The sequence below is a fragment of the Cryphonectria parasitica genome (genome assembly GCF_011745365.1).
Source record: "Cryphonectria parasitica EP155 unplaced genomic scaffold M406scaffold_7, whole genome shotgun sequence".
In the NCBI taxonomy this organism is placed as follows: Eukaryota; Fungi; Ascomycota; class Sordariomycetes; order Diaporthales; family Cryphonectriaceae; genus Cryphonectria; species Cryphonectria parasitica.
In genome coordinates, this window is record NW_024468915.1 from 1,181,525 (window position 1) to 1,206,170 (window position 24,646).

Here is a 24,646-nt window from a genome sequence, read left to right on the forward strand (position 1 = left end):
TAAGGCTTCTTGGCTCCGTGTTTAGTCACAGGGATTAGGCAAGCGGGCCACTCAGGAACCCTGCATGGTCTGTAGAAGGCAAATTCAAGGCTGTCATGCTTAAGATCAAGGACGGGAAGGCAACTCAAGTATTCTGCATACTTCTATGTATTAAGACACCTGTCTCCTGACTATTGGAACCTATTGTGAAGAGAGATACCTGCCATGATTCAAGACCATTCTGTTATCTTGGTCATGAGGTTCATGACTTAGTGAGAAGATGCTTTCTCTGGTTTAAAGACCTACTCAGCTAGGAGTTTGAGTGCTGGAAGAACACAATCAGTGTTTCAAGGCCCTAATAGTATAGAAGGCAGGTGCTTGGGAAGTCATGTTCTCAGAGTGATATCATCAATACCCTACAGTAGTAATAATGAATGGACGCAAGAATAGTTTTTCGTAGAGATAATAGATCAACCTGAAGTCAATCCCGTTGAGGCTGGAGCTGGTTAAGGGGGACCCCTGCACGCCTTCCCCCAGAACAGCCAGGGTGGGTGTCTCTACAGCGGCGGGGCTTCCTCCAGACGCGTTTGCAACGCGTAAATTGACTTCTTTCATTTGCACACACCAGTACCGAAACCAGACAAAACCACTTCTATTTATCCCATTCATACAGCCACCTCCCACTGGATCGTCACAGCTGGATCAAAATAATCCGATTTGCAACTGCCAAAAATGGCTAGTTTTTTCGACATCAAGGCCAGGAAAGCTGCTGCTGCCAACGGCTCGAGCAAGCTCGAGAAGAAGGGCCCAGAGACACCAAGAGCTCAGCCTTGGGTGGAGAAATAGTATGTCACCCTGCACCTGCAGGCTGATGATAATTGCTGGAGTAGCAGGTATTAATGATAACATATCTCAGTCGTCCAAAGAACCTCAACGATGTTACTGCGCAAGACCACACGATCACTGTCCTGCAACGGACCCTCCAGGCATCAAATGTACGCCGCCATCTTGTTTCCACGAAGTACCGTGTCTTCTCCTGCCTACGATCCTGGTTGACGCATTTTAGCTACCACACATGCTCTTTTACGGCCCGCCCGGGACTGGCAAGACCTCTACGATCCTTGCCCTCGCCAAGGAACTCTACGGACCTGAATTCATGAAGCAGCGTGTCCTCGAGCTCAATGCCTCCGACGAGCGCGGCATCTCTATCGTCCGAGAGAAAGTCAAAGACTTTGCGCGCATGCAGCTGACGAACCCTCCGCCCGGCTACAAGGAGCGCTATCCCTGCCCGCCCTTCAAGATCATCATCCTCGACGAGGCAGATAGCATGACGCAGGATGCGCAGAGCGCGCTGCGCCGTACGATGGAGACATACAGCAAGATCACGCGGTTCTGCCTGATCTGCAACTACGTCACGCGCATCATCGACCCGCTGGCGAGTAGGTGCAGCAAGTTTCGCTTCAAGAGCTTGGATCAAGGAAATGCGAAAAAGAGGCTGGAGCAGATTGCCGAGAATGAAGGCGTGACGCTGGAGGAGGGTGCGGTGGATGCGCTGATTCAGTGCAGCGAGGGTGACTTGCGAAAGGCTATTACCTTCCTGCAGAGTGCGGCGCGACTTGTCGGTGCTGGTGCGGCTGTGAGCAGTCAGGGCGACCAGATGGATGTAGACTCCAAAGCGGTCACGATTAGAATCGTGGAGGATATTGCAGGTGTGATTCCCAGCGCCACCATCGACCGGCTGGTAAAGGCGATCCGACCAGCCTCGGCTGGCGAGACGTATTCAGCTGTTTCTAAGGTCGTGGAGGACATGGTCGCCGATGGTTGGAGTGCGGGCCAGGTGGTCAACCAACTATACCAAGCAATCGTCTACGACGAAACGATTCCAGACGTGCAAAAGAACCAGATTGTCATGGTCTTTTCTGAGGTTGATAAACGTTTGGTGGACGGCGCGGACGAGCATCTCACAATCCTGGACCTGTCACTCCGCACATCAAGCATCTTGGCTGGGCGATAGGGCGGACGGCAAATGATGCGACTCTGAAGAAAGAAAAAAAAAAGAATCAAAGGTGTCTGATGATACCCTGCTACAAAGATGATAGGCAAAACAACGGCAGAGGACATATTCGGCGTTCTTGAGGATGGTGGGTCGGCTTTTTATTATTATTCTTGTTTTCACAGGCTGTTAGATAATTCCGCAGCTACTTCCGAGGGGAGTCACCGGCATTAATGAGACCCAAAACTCCATTCAAACTTGACCAGACGTCTCCGCGTTCCTGAGAAGTACCACCTCTACTGCTCAGAGGCGCCTTCGATCCTTTCTTCGGACTTGCCGTCTCGGCCAGCCAAATATCGTCCATCGTACTATCTTCGTCCACAGCCTCGTCTCTGTGGGTCGCACCCCGTCCTAGCAGCTGGTCGATCTCGAACAGATGTTTCGTCGACCCCTCCAGTGCCACCTGTCCTTTCTCGATCTTCTCCGCTACAGCCTCCAGCGTCGAGAGCTTGGCCGAATCAGCAGCCACCACCCAAGGCTGGACGTAAACGCTGATTTTGTCACCACACTTCTCAGGAAGACTGCCACCTGAGCGCCCTTGGTGTCTCCGAGTCGGGTGCTCCGGCAGCAACTGACTCTCCTCGGCGAGACGACTCAACGCCCGACCAGTGACTTCGGTCTGTTTTGCGAGAACGTCATTCAGATGGGCCTTCTGGGCAATTGATGCCTTCTGCTCATGTGCGACGGACAGGAGACTCCGGATGTAGGGTGTGATGAGGTAGTCCGACGGCGGGTGTGGTCCCTCTCCTAGTTGAGCGGTCTGTTTTGTCTCTTCAGGTGGCTTTATTGTGAGCCGAGGACTTTGCGCAGCTAGCTGGATCAGGGCCTTGCGTTCAGCAACATAAGTGGCATATTTGTCTTTAATCAATGCAAGCTGTGCATCCATATGCGCCTTGTCCATTTTAGTTGGACTTCTGCCGTGTCCGTCTGGTCCATCCTCTTGACCATCATCCGCCCCGGATGTCTTGCCAAGCTCCGTCTCCATCCAGGTGATGAGCTCGTTGCGCGTCGCACTGAGAGCCGCGGACTTATCTCCGAGGCTGATCTTGCCAGGTGTTGCTGTGAAGCGGGACTTCACCTCTTCGAGCAGCTGTTCTTCCTTCTTGAGTAACAACTTGGAGCGCAGCACCGCCTTCTCCAGTCGGTCGACGAGGGTTTTGAGATCTGTCTTTGTGGCGCCCTTATCCACTGTGAAGCCGCTAATGACAGCTTTGGGGACCTCGGGCAGGCGTCGAGTGTCTTTGAAAACCTCCTCAGATTGTAGGAACTTGGGATCGGCCGCCGGTTTTTGGCTGAGGAGGTCAATGTACTTCTCAACTGTTTGCAATCTTTCCTGCTTCCGCCTAAGCTCGATACCGGCGACGTGCTCCTCCAGCCTGCTAGCGTTATTCAGACTCCTTTCATTACCAGATTTGACCTCCTTCGCCACCCGACTTTGGTTGACGGCTTCATCGTACGCCCTCTGTGCCTTGATGTTCGCGTGCAGCGCCTTTAGATAGTCCCTCTGAAGCCCGCGCGCATCTGTTGTTTTGATGACGCAGTCTGGCTCTGCCAACGCCAAGGGGCCGTTCATTGGGCCATTTTCATGGCACGATTGCAAATTCAAGGCCAAGACCCTGCGAATATGCTCTGCTTCCTCGCGAGGCCGCACATACTGCTCAAGCGACGTTTGGATGGCCTTGGTTATCTCATTTGCCATTCTTGCTGCGGCGTGTGCCGTGAGAATCACTCAGCACCAGTGTCAAGGCGGGAAACACAAGTACACAGACATGCAGCCAGTAGTCTGAGAACGTAGGTGTGAAATATATAATTTCACAAGAGAATAATTTCTTTCCAAAAGAGCTTTATTCATGCCCATAGTGACCCATATGCGGTAAAGACGCAGTACAGTAGTAGTTGTTGGAGGTACAGGGAGTGGGTCCTGCTGATTCAGCGGTGCCATAGTGGTTGCATCCCTGCAACTTTGAACTTCATTTTCGCGACGACTGTTTCCAACTGACATCTTCTTCTCAATCTCGGCAACAGCCTTAGCAATTCTTGTGATACACCTTTCTCCTTCTGAGCACAGCTTTCCTTTACTTTGTTTAGAGCTGTAATGACCTGATCGGATTTCTGACCTTCGGCGCGCCAGGTCAACGGGACACTCGCCACCATCTAGTGGCGACCGACGCCTCTGCCTATAGCTACAAAACCAAACCTGTCGCGCCTCGAGAGGGGAAGAAAAAAAGAAGGAAAAAAAGACCTTCCTCCCCCCCCCCCCCACGGCAACCTGATACTCAACGCCGCCGTCAAGATGTCTGGCGAAAATTATCAGCGCGATGTGTCGCAGTACAAGTACTCGGCGATGTCCAACCTGGTCCTCCAGGCGGACCGCCGTTTCGTGACGCGACGGACAGACGAAGCAACTGGCGACCCAGAATCGTTGGCGGGACGTCTTTCGATCACAGACATGGGCGCACGTGTCGCTCGCGACGCTGTTCCCAGACAAAAGAAGTTGAACCTGCCGGCTGTGGAGAGGGGCAACGTCCGCGAGGGCGAGGACATCCTGCGGCAGCAGCAGAAGAAGAAGGGGGCGGATCTGTCGAGAGGAGGAAGCATCCTGTCAGGGGCTGACGCCCTGGTAGAAGGCCTCCGGTACAGACCGCGGACCCAGGCGACAAGAGCGACGTTTGACCTGATCTTGACCATCGTGGCCAACAATCTTGGCGATGTGCCGCAAGAAGTGGTGCGCAGTGCTGCTGATGCAACACTGGAGTACCTCAAGGATGAGGATCTGAAAGATTTCGACAAAAAGAAGGAGGTTGACGATCTGCTCGGTGTCACTCTGAGCCCAAAGGAATTTAACGAGCTCATGAATCTGGGAAAGAAAATCACAGATTTCGACGCAGAAGACGACGACGAGGAGATGGCAGCTGCCGAGGACGAGGGAGAAATCGACGACCGTCAAGGTGTCGCTGTTGCATTCGAAGATGAGGATGAAGACGGCGATGGCATTGTCGACGAAGTCCGTGAGGACTCCTCGGAAGACGAAGACGAAGAAGATCGCCCAGGCCTCGAGGAGGAAGCAGCAGGCGGCAGCGCTGGCGAGGATAGAGACGAAGAAGAGGCAGGCTTAGCTGATGGGGATGCCATGATAATTGACTCGGCTCCAGCCCGCGGCAAGACACAGAAGAAGACCAGCGACGCCAACTCCATACCCGCCTTCCAGATCGATGCCTTCTGGCTCCAGCGACAGATAGGACGACTCTATCCCGATGCCCACATACAACACGACAAGACCATACAAGCCCTGCACATTCTGTCTGGAGAGCCAGACGAGGAGGGTGGTGACGAAAAGCAACTCCGAGAGATCGAAAACGACCTCATGGAGTTGTTCGACTATGAGCATCATGAGGTCGTTCAGGAGCTCATCGCAAACAGAGAGAAGGTTGTGTGGCTTACCAGATTGGCTCGCGCCGAGAATGCACAAGCACGTGAGATCATCGAGCGCGAAATGGCTTCCGAGGGTCTGCAGTGGATCCTTGATGAACTTCGTGGCAAGACTGGCGACGAGAAGAAGGGCAAGCTGGAGATCAAGATGGACATCGATAAGGCCGAGTTCAAGGAAGAGGCGAAGCCGGAGCGCCCAGAAGCTCACTTAATCGGCGGGCTGCAACCGAAGAAGCTGCTCAACCTGGATAACCTCGTCTTTGACCAAGGAAATCACCTGATGACGAACCCCAAAGTCAGACTGCCAGAGGGCTCTACGAAACGAGCAGGCAAAGGCTATGAAGAGATTCACGTCCCGCCTCCCAAGAAGCGCAACGACCCCAGCGATAACCTGATCCCCGTTTCCGAGATGCCAGAGTGGGCTCGGGAGCCTTTCAGTACCGTCAAGTCTCTCAACAAGATTCAGTCCAGATGCTATCCATCAGCTTTCGAAGACGATGGCAACATGCTTGTGTGTGCTCCGACAGGGTCTGGAAAGACGAACGTGGCGTTTTTAGCCATGCTGCGGGAGATCGGCAAGCACAGAGATCCAGAGACGGGAGAGATTGACTTGGATGCATTCAAGATTGTCAGCATCGCTCCCCTCAAGGCCCTGGTGCAAGAGCAAGTAGGCAATTTTGGCAAACGACTGGAGCCCTACGGAATCAAGGTATCGGAGTTGACGGGCGATCGTCAACTTACCAAGCAGCAGATCGCGGAAACCCAAGTCATTGTCACCACGCCCGAAAAGTGGGATGTCATCACCCGCAAGGCAACCGATACCTCTTACACCAATCTCGTGCGCCTGATTTGCATTGACGAGATTCATCTCCTTCACGACGATCGTGGGCCTGTTCTTGAGAGCATCGTCAGTCGAACCATCCGAAAGACGGAACAGACAGGCGAGCCGGTGAGAATCATCGGCCTGTCGGCTACCCTGCCCAACTATCGAGATGTTGGTAGTTTTCTTCGGGTTGATCCTGAGAAAGGCATGTTCCACTTCGATGGCACATATAGGCCTTGCCCCTTGCGACAGGAGTTCATTGGTGTCACGGAGAGGAAAGCCATCAAGCAGCTTAAGGTCATGAACGACGTCACATACAACAAAGTTCTGGAGCACGTGGGCAAGAACAGGAACCAGATGCTGATCTTCGTTCATTCGCGGAAAGAAACGGCAAAGACCGCCAAATACATCCGTGACAAGGCAATGGAGATGGATACTATTAACCAGATCTTGAAGAGCGACGTCGGCAGTCGCGAGATCCTACAGGAGGCTTCAGACCAAGCTACTGACAAAGATCTGAAGGACCTTCTTCCTTACGGTCTTGGTATCCATCATGCCGGTATGGGCCGCGCAGACAGGACTGATGTGGAAGACCTCTTCGCGGATGGACATATACAAGTTCTTGTCTGTACAGCAACACTCGCTTGGGGAGTCAATCTACCCGCACACACCGTCATCATCAAAGGCACGCAAGTCTACTCTCCCGAGAAGGGTAGCTGGGTGGAACTCAGCCCCCAAGATGTACTGCAAATGTTGGGCCGTGCTGGACGGCCTCAGTATGATACCTTCGGCGAAGGCATCATAATCACCAGCCAAGGAGAGATGCAGTACTACCTTTCTCTTATGAATCAGCAGCTTCCCATTGAGAGTCAGCTCGTCAGCCGCTTGGTGGATAACCTCAATGCAGAGGTCGTGCTGGGTAATGTACGGACCCGCGATGAAGGTGTCGACTGGCTGGGCTACACGTATTTGTTTGTGAGGATGCTCAGGTCACCTGGCCTCTACAGTGTCGGCGTTGAGTACGAGGATGACGAGGGCCTAGAGCAAAAGCGGGTGGACCTCGTTCATTCCGCGGCACATGTCCTACGGAAGGCGAACTTGATCAAGTATGACGAGAAGACCGGCAAGATGCAGGCTACCGAACTCGGGCGGATCGCGTCGCACTACTACATCACCCACGGGTCCATGGAGACGTACAACAACCTCATCCAGCCGTCCATCACCAACATCGAACTTTTCCGAGTCTTTGCACTGAGTGCCGAGTTCAAGTATATCCCCGTCCGGCAAGAGGAGAAGCTCGAGATCGCAAAATTGTTGACCAGAGTGCCGATACCCGTGAAGGAGAGTATCGAAGAGGCGCACTGCAAGATCAATGTGCTTCTCCAAGCGTATATCTCCCGCCTAAGGCTTGACGGCCTGGCCTTGATGGCTGACATGGTCTACGTTACGCAATCTGCAGGGCGTATATTGCGGGCCATCTTTGAGATTGCCCTGAAAAAGGGCTGGGCTTCTGTCGCCAAAACGGCTCTGAATCTCTGCAAAATGGCAGAGAAGCGAATGTGGCCCACGATGACACCCTTGCGGCAGTTCCACAACTGCCCAAGAGACATTGTTCAGAAGGCAGAGCGGACGGAAGTTCCATGGAGTAGTTTTTTCGATCTCGACCCTCCGCGCATGGGGGAGCTTCTGGGAATGCCCAAGGCAGGCCGAACAGTCGTTGGCTTTGTCAACAAGTTCCCAAGAGTCGAGGTTCAAGCACAAATCCAACCCTTGACGAGGTCCATGTTACGTGTCGAGTTGACGATCACGCCTAACTTTGAGTGGGACGAGGAGATACACGGACTTGCGGAGAGCTTTTGGATTCTCGTGGAGGACTGCGACGGCGAGGAGATGTTGTTTCACGATACTTTCCTCCTACGCAAAGATTACGCTGAGGCGGAGTCGAATGAGCATGTCGTCGACTTCACTGTCCCCATCGTAGATCCTATGCCCCCTAATTATTTCATTTCAGTCGTCTCTGACCGATGGATGCATTCTGAGACCAGGATCGCTGTCTCGTTCCAGAAACTCATCCTCCCAGAGAAGTTCCCTCCTCACACGGAACTTCTCGACCTTCAGCCTCTTCCGGCATCCGCTCTGAAGGTGAAAGAGTATGTTGCACTGTATCCCCAGTGGGATCGCTTCAACAAGATACAAACGCAGACCTTCAACTCTCTTTATTCCACAGACAACAATGTCTTTGTGGGTGCGCCGACAGGAAGCGGCAAGACTGTCTGTGCAGAGTTTGCACTTCTCCGCCACTGGTCTCAATCTGATGCTGGACGTGCTGTCTATGTTGCACCTTTCCAAGAGCTTGTAAATATCAGGTTCCAGGACTGGCAGAAGCGCCTTTCTGGTCTAAGAGGCGGCAAGGACATCGTCAAGTTGACTGGCGAGACTGCAGCCGATCTCAAGCTGCTCGAGCAGGGTGATTTGATCCTGGCGACGCCAATCCAGTGGGATGTCTTATCAAGGCAGTGGAAGAGGAGAAAGAATGTGCAGGCCGTCGAGCTCTTCATTGCTGATGAGCTGCAACTCTTGGGCGGCTCTACGGGCTACGTCTACGAGACCATAGTGTCCAGGATGCACTACATCCGCACGCAGACGGAAAAGTCAATGAGGATTGTTGGCCTCGGCGTCTCGCTCGCCAATGCCAGGGATGTGGGCGAATGGATTGACGCCAAGAAGCACGACATCTACAACTTCAGTCCGCATGTTCGCCCTATCCCGTTGGAGCTCCACATACAATCATACACCATTCCTCATTTCCCATCTCTCATGCTCGCGATGGCCAAACCGACATACCTCGCCATCACTCAGATGTCTCCAGACAGGCCTGCTTTGGTCTTTGTTCCCAACCGGAAACAAACACGAGCTACGACGAGGGACATTCTCACGGCGTGCCTGGCAGAGGACGACGAGGACCGGTTCCTTCACGTCGACACCCAGCAGATCCGACCCCTCCTCGATCGTGTACACGAGGAAGCCTTGGCTGAGGCCCTGTCCCATGGTGTCGGCTACTACCACGAGGCCCTCAGCAACGATGACAAGCGGATCGTCAAGTATTTGTACGACAATGGCGCCATACAGGTGCTAGTAGCATCTCGCGAAGTCTGCTGGGAGCTCGACTGCACCGCCCACCTCGTCATTGTGATGGGCACACAATACTTCGAGGGTCGTGAGCACCGATACGTGGATTACCCCATGACCGACGTCCTGCAGATGTTCGGCAAGGCTCTGCGCCCATCGGCGGACGGTCGGGGACGCGGTGTCCTCATGGTTCCCGGAGTGAAGAGAGAGTACTACAAAAAGTTCCTCAACGAAGCGCTGCCCGTCGAGTCACACCTCCACTCATACTTACATGACGCTTTCGTTACAGAGATCAGCACCCGCATGATCGAATCTGGTGACGATGCTATCAACTGGATGACGTTTACGTACTTCTACCGCCGCCTGCTGGCCAACCCGAGCTTCTACAGTCTGCTCGATACCACGCAGGACGCGCTTAGCCAATACCTGTCAGACCTTGTAGAGACGACCCTCAAGGAACTTGACGAATCCAAGATCATCGAGTTCGACGAAGAGGACGGTTCTGTGACGCCTCAAAACGCGGCCATGATCGGTGCTTACTACAACATCTCATACATCACCATGCAGACCTTCCTGCTCTCGCTCAGCGCGCGCACGAAGCTCAAGGGCATACTTGAAATTGTGACGTCGGCGACCGAATTCGAGGCCATCCAGATCCGCAGGCACGAGGATAGTCTTCTGCGACGCATCTACGATCGCGTGCCGGTCAAGATGTCCCAGCCCGACTTTGACTCGCCACACTTCAAGGCGTTCGTACTGCTGCAAGCGCACTTCTCCAGGATGCAGCTGCCAATTGACTTGGCCAAGGATCAAGAAGTCATCCTGACCAAGGTCATCAGTCTTCTCAGCGCGACTGTTGATATTCTTTCCTCGGATGGCCACCTTAATGCCATGAACGCTATGGAGATGTCACAGATGGTGGTCCAGGGCATGTGGGATCGCGACAGCCCGCTCAAGCAGATTCCTCACTTCACTTCGGAGGTGGTCAAGGTGGCCAACAAATTCGGCATCAAGGATATCTACGACTTCATGGAGGCGATGAACCCCGAGGAAAATCCTCAGTACAGCGAGCTCATCAAGGCCATGGCTCTGTCCCAAAAGCAACTGTCCGAGGCTGCCATGTTCACCAACAGCAAATACCCCGATATCTCCCTTGAGTTTGAGGTCGAGGATCCCGAGAACCTGCACGCAGGCGAACCGTCGTTCCTCAACATTCAAATCGAGCGCGAGGTGGAGGAAGATGACGAGGTCGACCTCGTGGTTCATGCGCCGTTTTACCCAGCCAAGAAGGCGGAGAACTGGTGGCTGGTGGTGGGTGATGAGAGCTCCAAGACGCTCCTGGCTATCAAGCGTGTCACGGTGGGGCGCCAGCTGAAGGTCAAGCTGGAGTTCACGGTGCCTACGCCTGGAAAACACGAGTTGAAACTCTTCTTGATGAGCGACAGCTACGTTGGGGTGGATCAGGAGCCTGGGTTCGAGGTCACAGTGTCTGAAGGGATGGAGGTTGATGAGGAGAGCGATGACGAATAGACGGGACCTGAGCCAGGGTCGAGCATCGAGCCGAGCGAACGATCGGGCACCGATGGTTCCGACCGTCCCACAAGATATTTTCTCTTCGCTCAAGGATATTTATCATCGAGATCAATGGCTAGGAAGAAATAGTGGAAAAGTGATGGCGTTACAAGGGGGCCTACAATGGTGTGGTCTATATGTTACAAGAATTGAGTTTGCTTGAATCAACATTTTCTAATCGATTGTGGGTAGGTCTGTGTGGTATTTATGATGAGATTTGGGGATGACAGGCCCAACGGCAACGGGTCCAACATGCATTCCCACCAGTGACGCGGGCGGGCAAGACAATGAAGAGGCGTGCCTTGTCTGGATGGATTTAGCGCCTTGGGCAATGGGCATGATGATGCTCAGCTTGCTGGATCAGAGGAGGTTTCTGCACGAGCAGCCAATGAGATGAGCAGACAGAGGAGGAGGAGGGGGTCTAAAGGGGGGGGGGGGGGTGGACTGAGCTGAGGAGGAAGCCCTTGGATGAGACTGGTCTTGCCAATTATTGTGTGCGCATGTCAGAGTGCCTAATGAGTGTGAGAGCGTGCGCCAGCGCATTGTACCTGATCTGGGGAAGAAGGGGGGAGGCTCAGGGCGCCAAGGTGGTTGGGATCCTGGAGGGCCAAGTATCCACCGCCCAATGTGGAAGAGCAACGAACAGACAGAAGAAGAAGAAAAAATAACACACGAGAGATCGACGCGAACGGCCTGCACTTGTAAAAGCAGTAGCTCCAGCCTCCCTGACCTCCATCTGTCTCCGCCCTCTCTGCCTCTGCAATCACCACCAGCCCACTACCAACTATTTTCCTAAGCAACTTTTGCCCTTTTTTCTTCTTCTTGCGCACACCACTCACCCTAACCCTTACGTGCCTAGCACTACCTTGCCTTTTTTTTTTCTTTCGGTTTGGTTTTTTTTTCGTTACTGCTTCCTTGGCCCCAACCAGGCATCTAGAACAATCCCAGTCATTCCCGCCGATAAGCAGAGGTCCAACTGGAGCTCTGCAAGAGAACTTTCGGCCGCCTCTCCAACTTTCTCTGCTCAACCCAGTACACTGTCGTCACAACGTTTTCTTTTGGCTTCCTCTTCTCTCATCCAAACCTCACCCATCATCCATCGGCGCATCACCACCCATCAATTCCCATCTTCAATCTCTACAAACTCCCATCGACGACGCGATTGACGCGTTCATACACGTCGGTCTCTAGCCAAACCTTGCTTTTTGTATCCCTCACGCGCCGCTCGCGCAGCACGTTGCCGCCAACCATCACCATGTCTGACGAAGCCAGCGCGACTGCTGCGCAGCCCATGGAGGTTGACAGCAGCACTGCGCCCGCCAAGACAGACGATACTGCAGCAGCTCCTGCCGCCGCTCAGGACGAGTCTGCTGAGCCTGCCAAGGAGGAGGAGCAGCCCACCAAAGCTGCTAATGGTCGGTCATCTCTCCTTTCCTGCCCTACACTCCAACTTTGGTCTTGCGATTCCAGCTCAGCAGCGTTCACTGACTATCGCATCATAACAAACAGAGCCTGCCGAGGAGCCTGACGTCGACATGAAGGACGCCTCTGATGCCGCCGACGCCGCAGAGAGCGCAGCGAAGGAGAACGAAGACAAGCCCGAGAACGCGGATGCTGCGCCATCTACTGCCAGTGGTGATGCTGCCGCCGCGACTGCCACACCCAAGAATAAAGCCCCCGCCCGACGGAAGTCGACCGCCGGCGAGAGCGCCAAGGGCAAGAAGCTGAACAAGAAGGCGAGCAAGGCTGCTATACTGCACACAGATGCCAAGCCTGGCGAGCACTACTTCATAAAGCTGAAGGGCTTTCCGCAGTGGCCATGCATCATCTGCGACGAGGACATGCTGCCGCACGCTCTACTGAAGTCTCGCCCTGTCAGCGCCGCGCGTCCCGATGGTCAATACCGTGAGGACTTCGCCGACGGCGGCAAGCGCGCGGCTGACCGGACTTTTCCGATCATGTACCTCGCCACCAATGAGTTGTGAGTGTTGCCCCTACACCGTCGCGGCCACCGCCAAGGCGCTCTCTCTTTCTCTCCACCTACACCTACATTACACAAGCTGACTATTTGTTCTTCTCTCAAACAAGTGGCTGGGTTTCCAACAAGGATCTGATTGATCTCGACCCCGAGAAGGTCATGGAGCAGGTTAATGCCAAGATGCGCAAGGACCTGATCGTCGCCCACCAGCTTGCCGAGGAGCACCACGACCTCGCCTACTACAAGGGTGTCCTGAATCAGTTCCAGGAGGAGCTGCTCGAGAAGCAGAAGGCTGCCGAGGCCAAGGCTGCAGCGGCTGCAACTCCCAAGGCCAGCAAGAAGAAGACCAAGGCGGCTGCTGCTGCTGCTGACGAGGATGTCGACATGGAGGACATCGACGATGAGCCCAGCGCCAAGAAGGAAAAGAAGCGCAAGAACCCCGAGGATGCAGAGACCCCCCAGCGCTCTGACTCGGTCAAGAAACCCAAGATCAAGCTCACGAACAACACGCCCAAGTCTAACGGCACAGGCGCAAAGGCCACCAAGGGTGGTAGCGAGGCGAAGAGCTCCAAGAAGGCCAAGAAGCTCAAGGAAGACTCAGAAGAGCGGTTGCAGACACCCAAGGAACCTGAAATGAGCGCTGAGGACCGATTCGAGCGCAAGAAGAAGGAGGTCCTCTTCCTCCGCCACAAGCTCCAGAAGGGACTCCTCACCAGGGATCAGCAGCCCAAGGAGGAGGAGATGAAAATGATGTCGGACTACCTGACTAAGCTCGAGAGCTTTCCCGATCTGGAGACTGAGATCATCCGGGTCACCAAGATCAATAAGGTTCTGAAGGCCATGCTCAAGCTAGACAACATTCCCAAAGAGTCAGACTTCGAGTTCAAGCCTCGCTCACAGGTCCTGCTCGACAAGTGGAACAAGCTCCTCGCGACGGAGGATGGCTCCGCCCCTGCCGCATCTGAAGAGGCCAACGGGGTCAATGGCCACAAGACTGAAAAGCCATCCGGCAAGGAGACGAAGTCTGCTGTCAATGGTGCTGAGAAGACTGACACCGAGGAGCCCGAGGCTCCCAAGAAGGATGCTAAGGCTGGCGTGAAGGAGGCAGAGGAGGACACACAGGTGGACACTCCTGCTCCTGAGGTGGACCAAGAAACAAAGGAGGGAACCTCTACCGAAGAGAAACCTCAGGTTGAAGGGGTACGTCATGCTTGAGATTTGCACTACCAGCCCCTTAGATGCTATGCGAACCAGGAACTAACAAGTGTCAGGACACCAAGGCTTCCGAGGCCGTCGACACCGCAGCTTAGGGCGAGCCATGATGAATCCCGACCGTTTGCAAGACCAGATTCATTTGAAGATGATGACATTGATCGTCTAAAGATCGAGACTTGGAGGCGTCAAGTGTATATTACGAAACTCCCGTTGTGCTTTTCAGGCACGTGGAAGGATAAACGGGCTAACGGCCATGCGACTTTGCTTCGGCTTTTCTGACCGAGTCCCTCATAGGATCAACGACGGGCGACCACGCCAATGTTTGTATTCAGGCAGGAAAAACAACGGAGGCACCAGGTTTGTTTGTTAATTGGGGCTGTCAAAATTGAAAATGAATTCGAAAGGAGGTCCAACAACCTAAGGCAGATTTTGCAAAGGGTTATCCGAATAGGGCGGCTTTTGCATGAATTTTACCCAGTATGGACCTATCATGGGCTCCAGGCTGAACCACTGTGACAATGAAAGGGGTTGCAGGTTCTTAGAGGTGTTACGGCATCGTGCTTTCACACTTTCGGCAGGGGCAAGAGGAAAATCAGAAGAAAAGAAAAAAACAAAAACAAAACACAAAAAGAGAGAGAGAGAGAGAGCGTCAGAGGACTTCACTGGGATAATGCAAATAGCTCGTATCTCATACGACGAATTCAATGACAGACCTATTTCAAAAAGAGAAAAGTGATGAAGAATAAAGAGGGGGGGCCAGCTTGCGTAAGAACCATGAAGAAGATGTGGGCAGCCTGCAACATGTACAATGGAGCATAGAGATTTTTTGAATTGCCGTGTGTACTTGCTCGCTATTCAGGATGTGTCTATTGAATATGTGGGAATCATGTGTTTCTATGTGTGCGCTACGCTACGCTGGTGTAATTGTAACTGTAAGTGTGCTTGCTGCGCTGTTGTGCTGTGGGTAGGCGGTAACTTAAGCTGATCAGGCCCAAGCAAGGGGCTGCAGCTGCCGCCACTCACAGCCTCGATCTGAGACGCGTTTTCCAATATGGCAAATCTTCTCTCAAAACACACGCCCACACAGATTCACACAGTAAATGGCCCTAGCTACACAATCCTCGCACAGATGGATCGTGACGAGACGGAATTCGTACATGATGACCATAGAGTAAGTCCGTTAATCGTCAAAAAACTCAAGTCGAACCTTGCTCACAGGATTCCTAGGTCGCGTTCGTCTTCGGGCAAGACGAGGAGACGGCCGAGCGAACATCCCGCCCCACGAAGCGGAGGAAAGTCTCCAAGAAGAGTGCCGCGGTAGAACCCAAGCAGCGCCACCATTCTGACTCGACCGTGGACTTTTTTCCACTCTTCAATGGCGCCGAGAAGCCTACGCTCGTGGCCTTGAGGCAGAAGCAGTTCGCGGCGAGCTGGGCTGCTATCAACGCCCGCATCCAGGTAAGGATCATGCACCCCCCTTTCCCCATCACTGATGTCGCGAAATACAAGACGATATTGATACTGAACTTCATCTTTTCAGAATGTGCTGAGAGACTCCAACCGCACCACCCTTGTTGCCGTTTCCTCTTTTGTGCAGGAGGCGCCCGCAGAGGAGCCAGGCAAGATCCCCACGGCGCTCATCGTCACAGGACCCAATGTCGCGTCACAGGATCTACTGTTTGCGCAACTGGCCGAGAGCCTTGGCCAGGACGCCGAGGGACGGCGGTTTGTGCGGCTGCGGTCGGCGGAGGCGCCGAATTTAAAGGCGACGCTGAAGAAGATTATTCGGGACGGGACGAGGACAGCTGCTGATGAATGGGAGGACGCCGAGATAGATTCAGGCAAGGATGTGAGTGCGGTCGATAGAGGGAGAGGTAGTAAGAGAGAGAGAGAGAGAGAGAGAGAGAGAGAGAGAGAGAGAGAAGGGGTCATTTTTGCTGACTACGCTGATCACTGCGGAGCAGGGCCGAAAGTATCTCGACTATGACTTGGAGGCTTTGTACGCACACATTGGACACCACGAGTGCAAACAGGTTATCGTCGCGTTCCAGGACAGTGAGGCCTTTGACACGGCTCTCTTGACTGACTTGATTACGCTGTTCAAGTACGCCCTCTGGTCATTTCATCTCTCTGCCCCCGTCCACGTACTTTACTAATGCGCATCGCCAGCTCTTGGAGGGATCGTATCCCTTTCACCCTGATCTTTGGCATTGCGACATCGGTTGAGCTTTTCGAGGCCCGACTGCTCAAGTCGACTAGCCAATGTCTATATGGCGCGCAGTTCGATGTCGTCCAGATGTCTTCAATCCTGGAGAGTGTCTTCAAGTGCGCAGTCGCCCATCAAGGCTGCAGTCTGAAGCTCGGCCCTGTATTTCTCAGTAGCCTCGTGGAGCGTCAGCACATCCAAGTGGCTGGTATCCAGATATTCATCAGCTCGTTGAAGGTAAGTCTGGTTGGTGCCCTCTTGAGCCGAGACGATTCCATTGTTAACACTATCCAGTACGCATACATGTGCCATTTCTATGCCAATCCCCTCTCCATTCTTCTGTCTAGAGCAGCTTCCCCGCAAGCAGAGCATAACGAGGCACTCCGAAACCTCCCATCCTTCCGCACCCATGTCGAGGATGCTGTGGAAGCAGGCAGGCTGAAGTACGCGAGACATCTCCTCGAGAACGACGAGTACCTCGACCAGCAACGGACAGCAGCTCTGAAATCTACGCTGAACTGGGAGGATCGTTTTCTCAGATCGTTGGCGCTGCTTGAGGCCAGTGAGGCTTCACAGGACGACTTCATCACCATGTACATCAACGCACTTGCTGAAGGCATCGACCTTCATTCTCAGGAATCGCCGATCTTAGGCTCAGTTAGGCGCATGTCAGCAACTGACATCTCGTCATTGCTCGGACGGCTTATTAGCGTGATCCATTCCGGCAGATCAGAGCTTGGCCTCAAGGGCTGGGCTGACGAGGACCCAGACACCATCCGAAGCCTATCCGGTATGGCAGAGCGAACTGCTTTGCTCCAAGTGCAGGCCCAACGCAAAGGCAAACCACTACGAAGTCAATACAGCGCGCAGAGCAGGGTCCTTCGGACGACCGTCATCGCCCAGAAAGTTCAGCTGAGCCAAGATGAGTCAAACTTGACAAAAGAGGACAAGGCCTTCACTGAGTTGGTCGACAGTGTCTCTGCGCTGCTGGCCACGACCATCTCATGCCAGGCAGCAGACACGGTGTTTTTACACGAGCTGTGGATGTACGAATCCAAGTCACCGTACAAAGACGTGTTTACCCCGCGGCTAGGCTCTCTGTTGGAGCGAGCCCTGTCGAGGCCGCATGACTACCTGGCGTGCGCTTGTTGCAGCCACGTGGTGGATGGAGGCAACGGCGCAAGTCTCCCGACGACGAGCATACTATATCATCTGTACCAGGAAACCGGGGCGCTTATTAATGTTGCCGACCTGTGGTCAGCGTTCTATGGGCTCATTGGCATGGATGAGGATGCCGAGAGACGGCTCGAATCGACCTCGTCAGAATCGAAATCACGCAGCAATGATGGCTATGATGAACGTAGCGCTCTGGTGCTCTTCTACCGCGGTCTAGCTGACCTAAAGGCGATGGGCTTCGTCAAGGCGACTCGGCGCCGGGCAGACCATATTTCCAAGAACAAATGGCTCTTGTGAAACGTGTGTGAAGGGGCGGGACGGCGCTCCCGAGCTCGACGCTTGCTTTTTGACTAGAAGACTCAAAGACTCGTTGCGAATACGCGTGCGAGAGAAATGGGAAGAGAGACGGGTAAAATCTCGTGTTTCCCGACGAAAGGAAACTGACTAGATTTGAGTCTAGGCTGGCCCGACAGGACGGTAATACCCTTTTCCATAAATGCCCTTTTCCATTTGCGGTCAACCATGACTCTGAGGAACATGCGTGGAATCCCCAACTTGAGGCAGTGATCGTCCCAGCGTCTGAGACACGCTCCGTCATGAATATTAAGTCTTCTCTTTGCATCTGCCCCTTTGCGGCGAAACCACGGCAAGACGAACTTCCCCGGCCTTTCCAGCCAAGCAATGCACCCGGCCCCCAAAGTTTTACTTGGTTGACAAAATGTGAAAGTCTTTGAGCTATGAAGAGACACGTGGACAAAAACGACAAAGAACTCCGAGGCTCAAGGCTCCTTTCTAGTCCTTTCTCCACCAACCTATTTTCTGGGCATGCGAGCGGGCCGAGCATTCGACAAAGGCAAAGTGTTTTATTATAGTCAGGGCAATCAAGAACATGTACAAAACCCACTTGGCCAGACCCCAGCGTGAGGGCAAAGCAGAACGGATATTTATGCTAGCCACAACTCTTGCAAAACTTTATTACCTGTTCACCACTCACTCACAACTACGACTGGAGAAGACTTGGGACGTATAAAGGTGCCTTAACAAGAAACATCTTTGTGACAGATCACTAGTACTGGCTATTAATACTTACCAGTCACCAACGTCTAGAGGTCATCAGGCACACAGCCTAGAAGGGATTCTTTCTTTTTTTCTTTCTTTCTCTCCCCTTTTCTTTCCTTCTCGTTATCACTATCTTGTCACCGTCTCAACATCGTCTTTCATTCGTCCCAAATTCGTCTGAATCACTGGAAATCTATTATTCAATTATTTGCTCCCACAACCAGGCCTGACTGTGAAGGCAAGCCTTTAAGACTCACTCACTTCACGCTCTGGGTTCATACTTCTGTAAACTATATAAGCCCATATATTCTCATACATGATATAATTACGCCACACTATTCTAACTCCCTCCATCTTTTTTTCTTTATTCTCTACTCTGCAGCATAATATCTTGCTCTCTTTACCTGCCGCAGGTAATAACCACACACAAACGCACATAAACAAATCATACACACAAATCAAGCCACACATACGTACAGGCCAGAAGAAAGCAAAGAGAAGGAAAGAAAAGAAAAAAAAACATGACCAACTTCAGTATGAACCAAGGCAGCAGCCACAACACCCCCCCACCGCCCTCGCCACACCTACCCCGTGATCCGAACAACAGCAACAACCACCACGGCACCAACACGCCGCAGGGCCTGGGCCAGCGCCGGACGAGGACCAACGAGGCCCTGGACAAGAAGCTCGAGCAGATGGCCCTCCCGCTCGCGCCGCTCGTCCAGCTCACCTCGGGCCACGTCCACCCTGCCTTTCCCTCGACGCTGCTCAACTTCTGGCTCCTGACGGACGCCCAGCTCGACGAGATTGCGCACTTTTATCACCAGCGCACGCCGTCCCCGTGGACGCGCCACTATCCTTGTCCCATCACTTGGGTGGAGGGACTGAGTCTCGAGGAGAAAAGACGCAAAATTGGAAAATTTATTGGCTTGAGAGGGGTGAGTTTTTCTTCCCTTTTTTCCTCTGGCTTTTTTTTCCTTCACTTTTTATGAATAACTCGTCGAGAGAAGAAGAAGAAAAAAAGTCGTACGCTAACAAGGTGATATGTATAGTGCGAGACACCAATAATCATCAAGACCGAGGAGCAGATCATGGACGAGGCCCGCCAGGCACGGATAAAGAAGGACGGGGACGAGGCCCTCAGGAACAAGATGTCGTGGTATTACTAGGAGTATGACCACCGCTGTTGAATTCGCCTGACGACTTGGAGTCGCGGATTCCAACGACATACATCTGGAAACCTTGGCGACAACATCCCCACGGATAGAGAACAAGGCCATCCCCCCCCCCCCCTCCGGTAACAACAAAACAGCATCAGCGTTGATTTTTGCATAGCTGTCTCGGCATCAGATACCATGATAGACAACCTTCAAGAGCAGCAAGGAGTTCGCGTCTAGTTGGATGCCAAAGCAACTTCCTTCTTTCTTTTTCTCTCTTCTATTAGCAAGAGCATTTGTAACAACAATACCAGTTTCTCCCTATTGGGTACTCAGATCGGTCCATGTCTTCCTGTCTTACCCGCCCGAGTGCCTCAGACGAAGAAAATGTGTGAAGCCAAACCTCAAAAAACGCCGCGCAGCCGTGATCATGCCGTATGAATGTGCCCGACACCCAGTGTTTCCTCGTCTTGAGCAGCAACCGAGTAGTTTATTTATACAACCCCGAGGGGGCCCGAAGCGTTCTGTAGTGTTCTGCCCCATCGGGCAGGAGAGTTGTCCATATATCTGCAATCTGGGAGGAGCAGGTCTATTTCTTCCCCTTCTTCTTCTTGCCCCCGCCGCTTGATGATGTTGGCCTCTCGGCTGGCGTACCGGCATCTACGAGGATTCCGTCGTCGCTGGGTATCTTCTTCTCACCCTCCTGCTCGAGCTCCTTCATGAAATCCGAGGAGATGGCTGCGCGGCGCTTCTCCCACCACTCGGTCTCGGCTTGCGTCTTGGACTGGATCTCGTCAATCTTGTCGTGGAACATGGTGTTGGCGGCGATCTCGTTGGCGGTTTGGAAGATGGTTTGTCCCCAGTTAGGTGCAAGGCCGTTAGCCTACGTGTGATGGTCAGTTAGTGTTTTTTACTATCTCTCGTGCGAAGAAGAAGGGGAAGGGGGGAAGCAGTCCCCGCCTTTCTCTTCCTCCTCTCCCGAGATCGACAGTCTTAGTAGAATTATGATCGCATACCTCCATCACAACATCACGCAGCTCAGCCTCCATCTCGCTCTCGGCGCGCGTGAAGCGCTGCCACAGGTCGTCACCGACGCTACCCTTTGCCAGCAGGTTCGAGCAAGCCTGCTTCGCTGTGCGGATCTGTATGATGCGGTGGATGTCCTCGACGGCGCGGCGGATCAGAGCGGCGCGGAGTATGCTCTCGGGAACTTTGGGGGCCTTCTCCTGGCCGTCCTCAGGCTCCATATGGAGGAGCGATAGATAGATGTTTCGCTGTAGGTGTGGGCCGAACCATGGCTCGAGGTTTGCCTTTTGCGCTGTTGTGTGTGTCAGCCCGGCTTCGCCCTCCCAGTCTCCATGTAGAATAGTGAATAAAAAAGAATTGATCGCATGGTTACTTACAAGCTTTGCGCTTCCTGTAAACGCTGGAGAAGGTAACGAAGGTGCCGCCTAGGACTAGCACGTAGGCGATGGGGAGGATGAGGCCCCTCCAATCTAATGAGAACATGATGGTTGCACGCGCAGTGTCTAGAAGTTGTATTAAGAAAGAAGGAGGGGGAAAAAATAACTTTGGCCGGACAAGGTGGTAAGAAAGGAGGGTGAGAAGGAAGAATGAGTCCAGAGAGGGTCACAGACACGGTTGTTGTTGGTCAAGGACCGTCCGGAATTGGCATCTGAAAGGAAAAAGCCAGGTTGAGGTTGTGTGTGTACCTTCGGTAAGAGAGGCCACACTTCAACATTGCGACTCAGCTGTCACTTTCCATTCACTCTTCTGCCGCTAGCTCAAGTACCATAGTAGAACCCTGCATGGTGGTGGCGGCCGGCAGTCTCTGCCTGCCCTGTACGCTACAGTATAAGCTTCCTGGTCTCCGTTTATTCTGCTGGTCTATGCACAACGAGGTACGTACCTGATTGCAGCACATAAAGCTGGTATCTAAGCTTTCGTCATTGCCGTCCTGCCTGCTGGTTCACTAACAGTGGCCATAGCTTGAGCACATCCTCCCACCTTCTGACTTTACTGTCCTCTGCATAATTTGTCCTACACACTTTATAATCCATTGGTCACCCTCTATTGACATTGTCGATTTCTTCTTGGGAAGAAGCTTTCAGGGTCAACAAACCCTTTGCACAAACCAGCAGACAGAGACGCAGTCGCGACAGACCCCTCCTTGTACTTGCCACCACAGAAGCCCGGGTACACGAGTCGACCCCTCCATTAATCACCACAGGCTTGACCCTCACTACCTCCTCTCCACCACCAAATTGGAAGCCTTGTAAACAACCATCATCCGAATATTGTCAAGATGTTGTTGAGAGTTCGTGGGCCAGATGGCATGCTACGCATTACCATCGAGAAGGACGAGACATTCGCCGACCTGACCCAGAAATTCCTACCGCAACTCCCTCCGACTGTCGACCCTAGTACCATCTCCTTCTCAAACCACCCCGGCGGCAATGATCCCAAGACCTTTCACGAGATAGCGCACCTTGCTATTGGCCAGGTCGGCCTTAGCCATGGAGATATGATCTTCATCAAGTACGGCCACGCACAAGTCATAGGCAACGGCGTCACGAACGGGGACCTGGACATCAAGGGCAAGGGTAAGGCGGCGCCCTTGGACTCGTCAACCAACCGGCTCAACGGACAGCCTGTCCTGCCTACCGAAGATGTCCTCATCGACCCGCCGCCCCTGTCCTCACCAACAAGAGAGAGAATCAAGAACCCTTGGGAGGTCGTTGTCCAGTCCAAGCTCGACGACGCCCTGGACAAGAAGGAGGGAAAGATCAAGCGGAAGATGGACAAGATGTGCCGACATGGCCCCAAGGGCATGTGCGACTACTGCCAACCTCTCGATCCCTTCGACGCCAAGTACCTCGACGAAAAGAAGATCAAGTACATGTCCTTCCACTCGTACCTTAAGAAGATCAACGCCGACAAGAACAAACCCGAGACAGGCAGCTCGTACATACCACCTCTTGTCGAGCCATACTACAGAGTCAAACGAGACTGTCCGTCGGGTCACCCCCAGTGGCCCGAAGGCATCTGCACAAAGTGCCAGCCGAGCGCCATCACGCTGCAGCCCCAACAGTTCCGTATGGTGGACCACGTTGAGTTCGCGGAACCCGCTATTATCGACACCTTTCTCGACGCCTGGCGTAAGACTGGAGCACAGCGCATAGGTTTTATGTATGGTCGGTATGAGGAATATGATGTGGTCCCTCTGGGTATCAAGGTGGTTGTCGAGGCCATATATGAGCCGCCCCAGGTGGATGAAGTCGACGGCGTCACCCTGAATCCTTGGGAGAACGAGAAGGAGGTCACCGAGACCGCTCGGCTGTGCGGACTGCAGCAGGTCGGTGTGATATGGACCGATCTCCTGGATACTGGCGCCGGTGATGGCTCAGTGGTGTGCAGACGACATGTGGACTCTTATTTCATCGCATCGCAGGAAATCTGCTTCGCGTCACGCTTGCAGGCACAACACCCAAAGTCCTCCAAGTGGAGTGACACTGGTCGTTTTGGCTCCGACTTTGTCACATGCATCATATCAGGCAACGGAGAGGGCGGTATCGAGGTCAGTGCATACCAGATGTCGAACGATGCGATCGAGATGGTCAGGGCCAATATCATTGAGCCCTCGGCAGACCCTCAGCGGATGTTAGTCCAAGAGGAAGAAGAGGACGACGGCTCGACCAGCAGGACGCGGTATATTCCCGAGGTGTTTTACCGTCAGATCAACGAGTACGGTGCGAATGTACAAGAGAATGCGAAACCGGACTTCCCAGTCGAGTATCTCTTTGTCACCTTGACACATGGTTTCCCCGACAAGGCACAGCCGGTGTTTAAAGATCACGGTTTTCCCATTGAAAACCGGGAGCTCATGGGCGAGGTGCAAGAGCTCAGCTCGGTGGCACGGAAGCTCAAAACCAGCTCGCAGTCCGGCAACGGACAGATTGTTGTGTCAGACTTTCACTTCCTCTGTTTCCTGCGCCTCATGGATGTGCTGACCAAGGTGGGTTGGAGATGCTGTGACATAAAGTTGCAGCCCATTTACTGACCGATGTACTCACAGGATGAGGAGGCACTACTGTGCCGTGTGGCCGTCGGCCATGATCTCGCGGATGCATTTCAACTCAAATCGACCACCGGGTGGCAGACATTGTTGGCAATCTTGCAGTCGACTGGTGAGAGATTCCCTTCCAAACGCCGCCGTGAAGAGTCCAAAAATACGGACGCCGGCCCCGCCTCCAACTCCCCCTTTCGTGTAGACCATTCCGACTCTGAGGCCGAACATCTTGCTAAGCGCGTTGCTGCGGTTAGGCTAAACCGACTCGCGAGCGACAACTGATTCCGCTGTCGTCTTTACCTTGGGAGGATAGAGAACTGGTGGCGGGCTCTATTCTGCTCGTAGCCCAGGTCGCATCCGAGAGATCTTTTATAGACAATTCATGATCGGGAAGGAGTCTGGCCATTCGGGAACTTGGGCGTTGATGGAATATTGGGAGGAAGTAAATGCATTAGAGAGACAGGTCGAATGCATAGCATGAGATGAGATGATGATAGGACCTTCTCCGTCCCTTCAAAGAAGGGGAACAAAAGTTCCAAGTCTTACAAATCGCCGCTGCTTTCCCGCCACCGTGATGTATGCGATCACATATGACATGCACTGAACAAGAGCAGCAGTTGGGACTGGAACATGACCGATTTTTGAAGAGTCGTGTGTTGTCAAATTGCCAGTCCCGGTGGTATTTTTGAGAGTGAGCAATTGGTTTCATAATAATACAAGTTGACTGGCCGACTTCCATTACATTCAACTCCCTCTCTTTATACACTACTTGACTACTCTCCCGCTTGCCCCTCATTGGCG

General features: G+C 53.3%; 7 protein-coding genes across 7 annotated transcripts; 5 read left to right on the forward strand and 2 right to left on the reverse strand.

Annotated features, from left to right (window-relative positions):
* Positions 1-711: 711 nt before the first annotated feature.
* On the forward strand, positions 712-2,016 carry M406DRAFT_280489 (activator 1 41 kDa subunit; the record flags this gene model as incomplete). The annotated part of the gene is made up of 3 exons (XM_040918408.1): positions 712-824; positions 896-974; positions 1,046-2,016. 3 exons carry the CDS (start codon positions 712-714, stop codon positions 1,991-1,993), a joined length of 1,140 nt encoding a protein of 379 aa, XP_040773374.1. The 3' UTR covers positions 1,994-2,016.
* A 161-nt stretch (positions 2,017-2,177) lies between these two features.
* Positions 2,178-3,731, reverse strand: M406DRAFT_332778 (uncharacterized protein; the record flags this gene model as incomplete). The annotated part of the gene is made up of 1 exon (XM_040920779.1): positions 2,178-3,731. The coding sequence occupies one exon, from the start codon at positions 3,729-3,731 to the stop codon at positions 2,178-2,180; it is 1,554 nt and encodes a 517-aa protein (XP_040773375.1).
* Positions 3,732-4,325: 594 nt separating this feature from the next.
* Positions 4,326-10,943, forward strand: M406DRAFT_63315 (uncharacterized protein; the record flags this gene model as incomplete). Its single annotated transcript, XM_040924830.1, has 2 exons — positions 4,326-5,040; positions 5,128-10,943. 2 exons carry the CDS (start codon positions 4,326-4,328, stop codon positions 10,941-10,943), a joined length of 6,531 nt encoding a protein of 2,176 aa, XP_040773376.1.
* A 1,577-nt stretch (positions 10,944-12,520) lies between these two features.
* On the forward strand, positions 12,521-14,178 carry M406DRAFT_264694 (uncharacterized protein; the record flags this gene model as incomplete). Its single annotated transcript, XM_040917682.1, has 2 exons — positions 12,521-12,966; positions 13,074-14,178. 2 exons carry the CDS (start codon positions 12,521-12,523, stop codon positions 14,176-14,178), a joined length of 1,551 nt encoding a protein of 516 aa, XP_040773377.1.
* Positions 14,179-15,307: 1,129 nt separating this feature from the next.
* On the forward strand, positions 15,308-19,788 carry M406DRAFT_341632 (uncharacterized protein; the record flags this gene model as incomplete). Its single annotated transcript, XM_040921686.1, has 9 exons — positions 15,308-15,349; positions 15,406-15,636; positions 15,719-16,027; positions 16,143-16,282; positions 16,348-16,621; positions 16,679-17,853; positions 18,034-18,037; positions 19,258-19,557; positions 19,672-19,788. The coding sequence occupies 9 exons, from the start codon at positions 15,308-15,310 to the stop codon at positions 19,786-19,788; spliced, it is 2,592 nt and encodes an 863-aa protein (XP_040773378.1).
* A 577-nt stretch (positions 19,789-20,365) lies between these two features.
* M406DRAFT_347494 (uncharacterized protein) lies at positions 20,366-21,452 on the reverse strand (the record flags this gene model as incomplete). The annotated part of the gene is made up of 4 exons (XM_040922301.1): positions 21,180-21,452; positions 20,793-21,094; positions 20,476-20,659; positions 20,366-20,436 (listed from the first exon to the last, which is right to left on the reverse strand). The coding sequence occupies exons 1-4, from the start codon at positions 21,283-21,285 to the stop codon at positions 20,366-20,368; spliced, it is 663 nt and encodes a 220-aa protein (XP_040773379.1). The 5' UTR covers positions 21,286-21,452.
* Positions 21,453-22,081: 629 nt separating this feature from the next.
* M406DRAFT_294090 (nuclear protein localization protein 4) lies at positions 22,082-24,388 on the forward strand (the record flags this gene model as incomplete). The annotated part of the gene is made up of 2 exons (XM_040919121.1): positions 22,082-23,791; positions 23,852-24,388. 2 exons carry the CDS (start codon positions 22,082-22,084, stop codon positions 24,125-24,127), a joined length of 1,986 nt encoding a protein of 661 aa, XP_040773380.1. The 3' UTR covers positions 24,128-24,388.
* Positions 24,389-24,646: the final 258 nt, after the last annotated feature.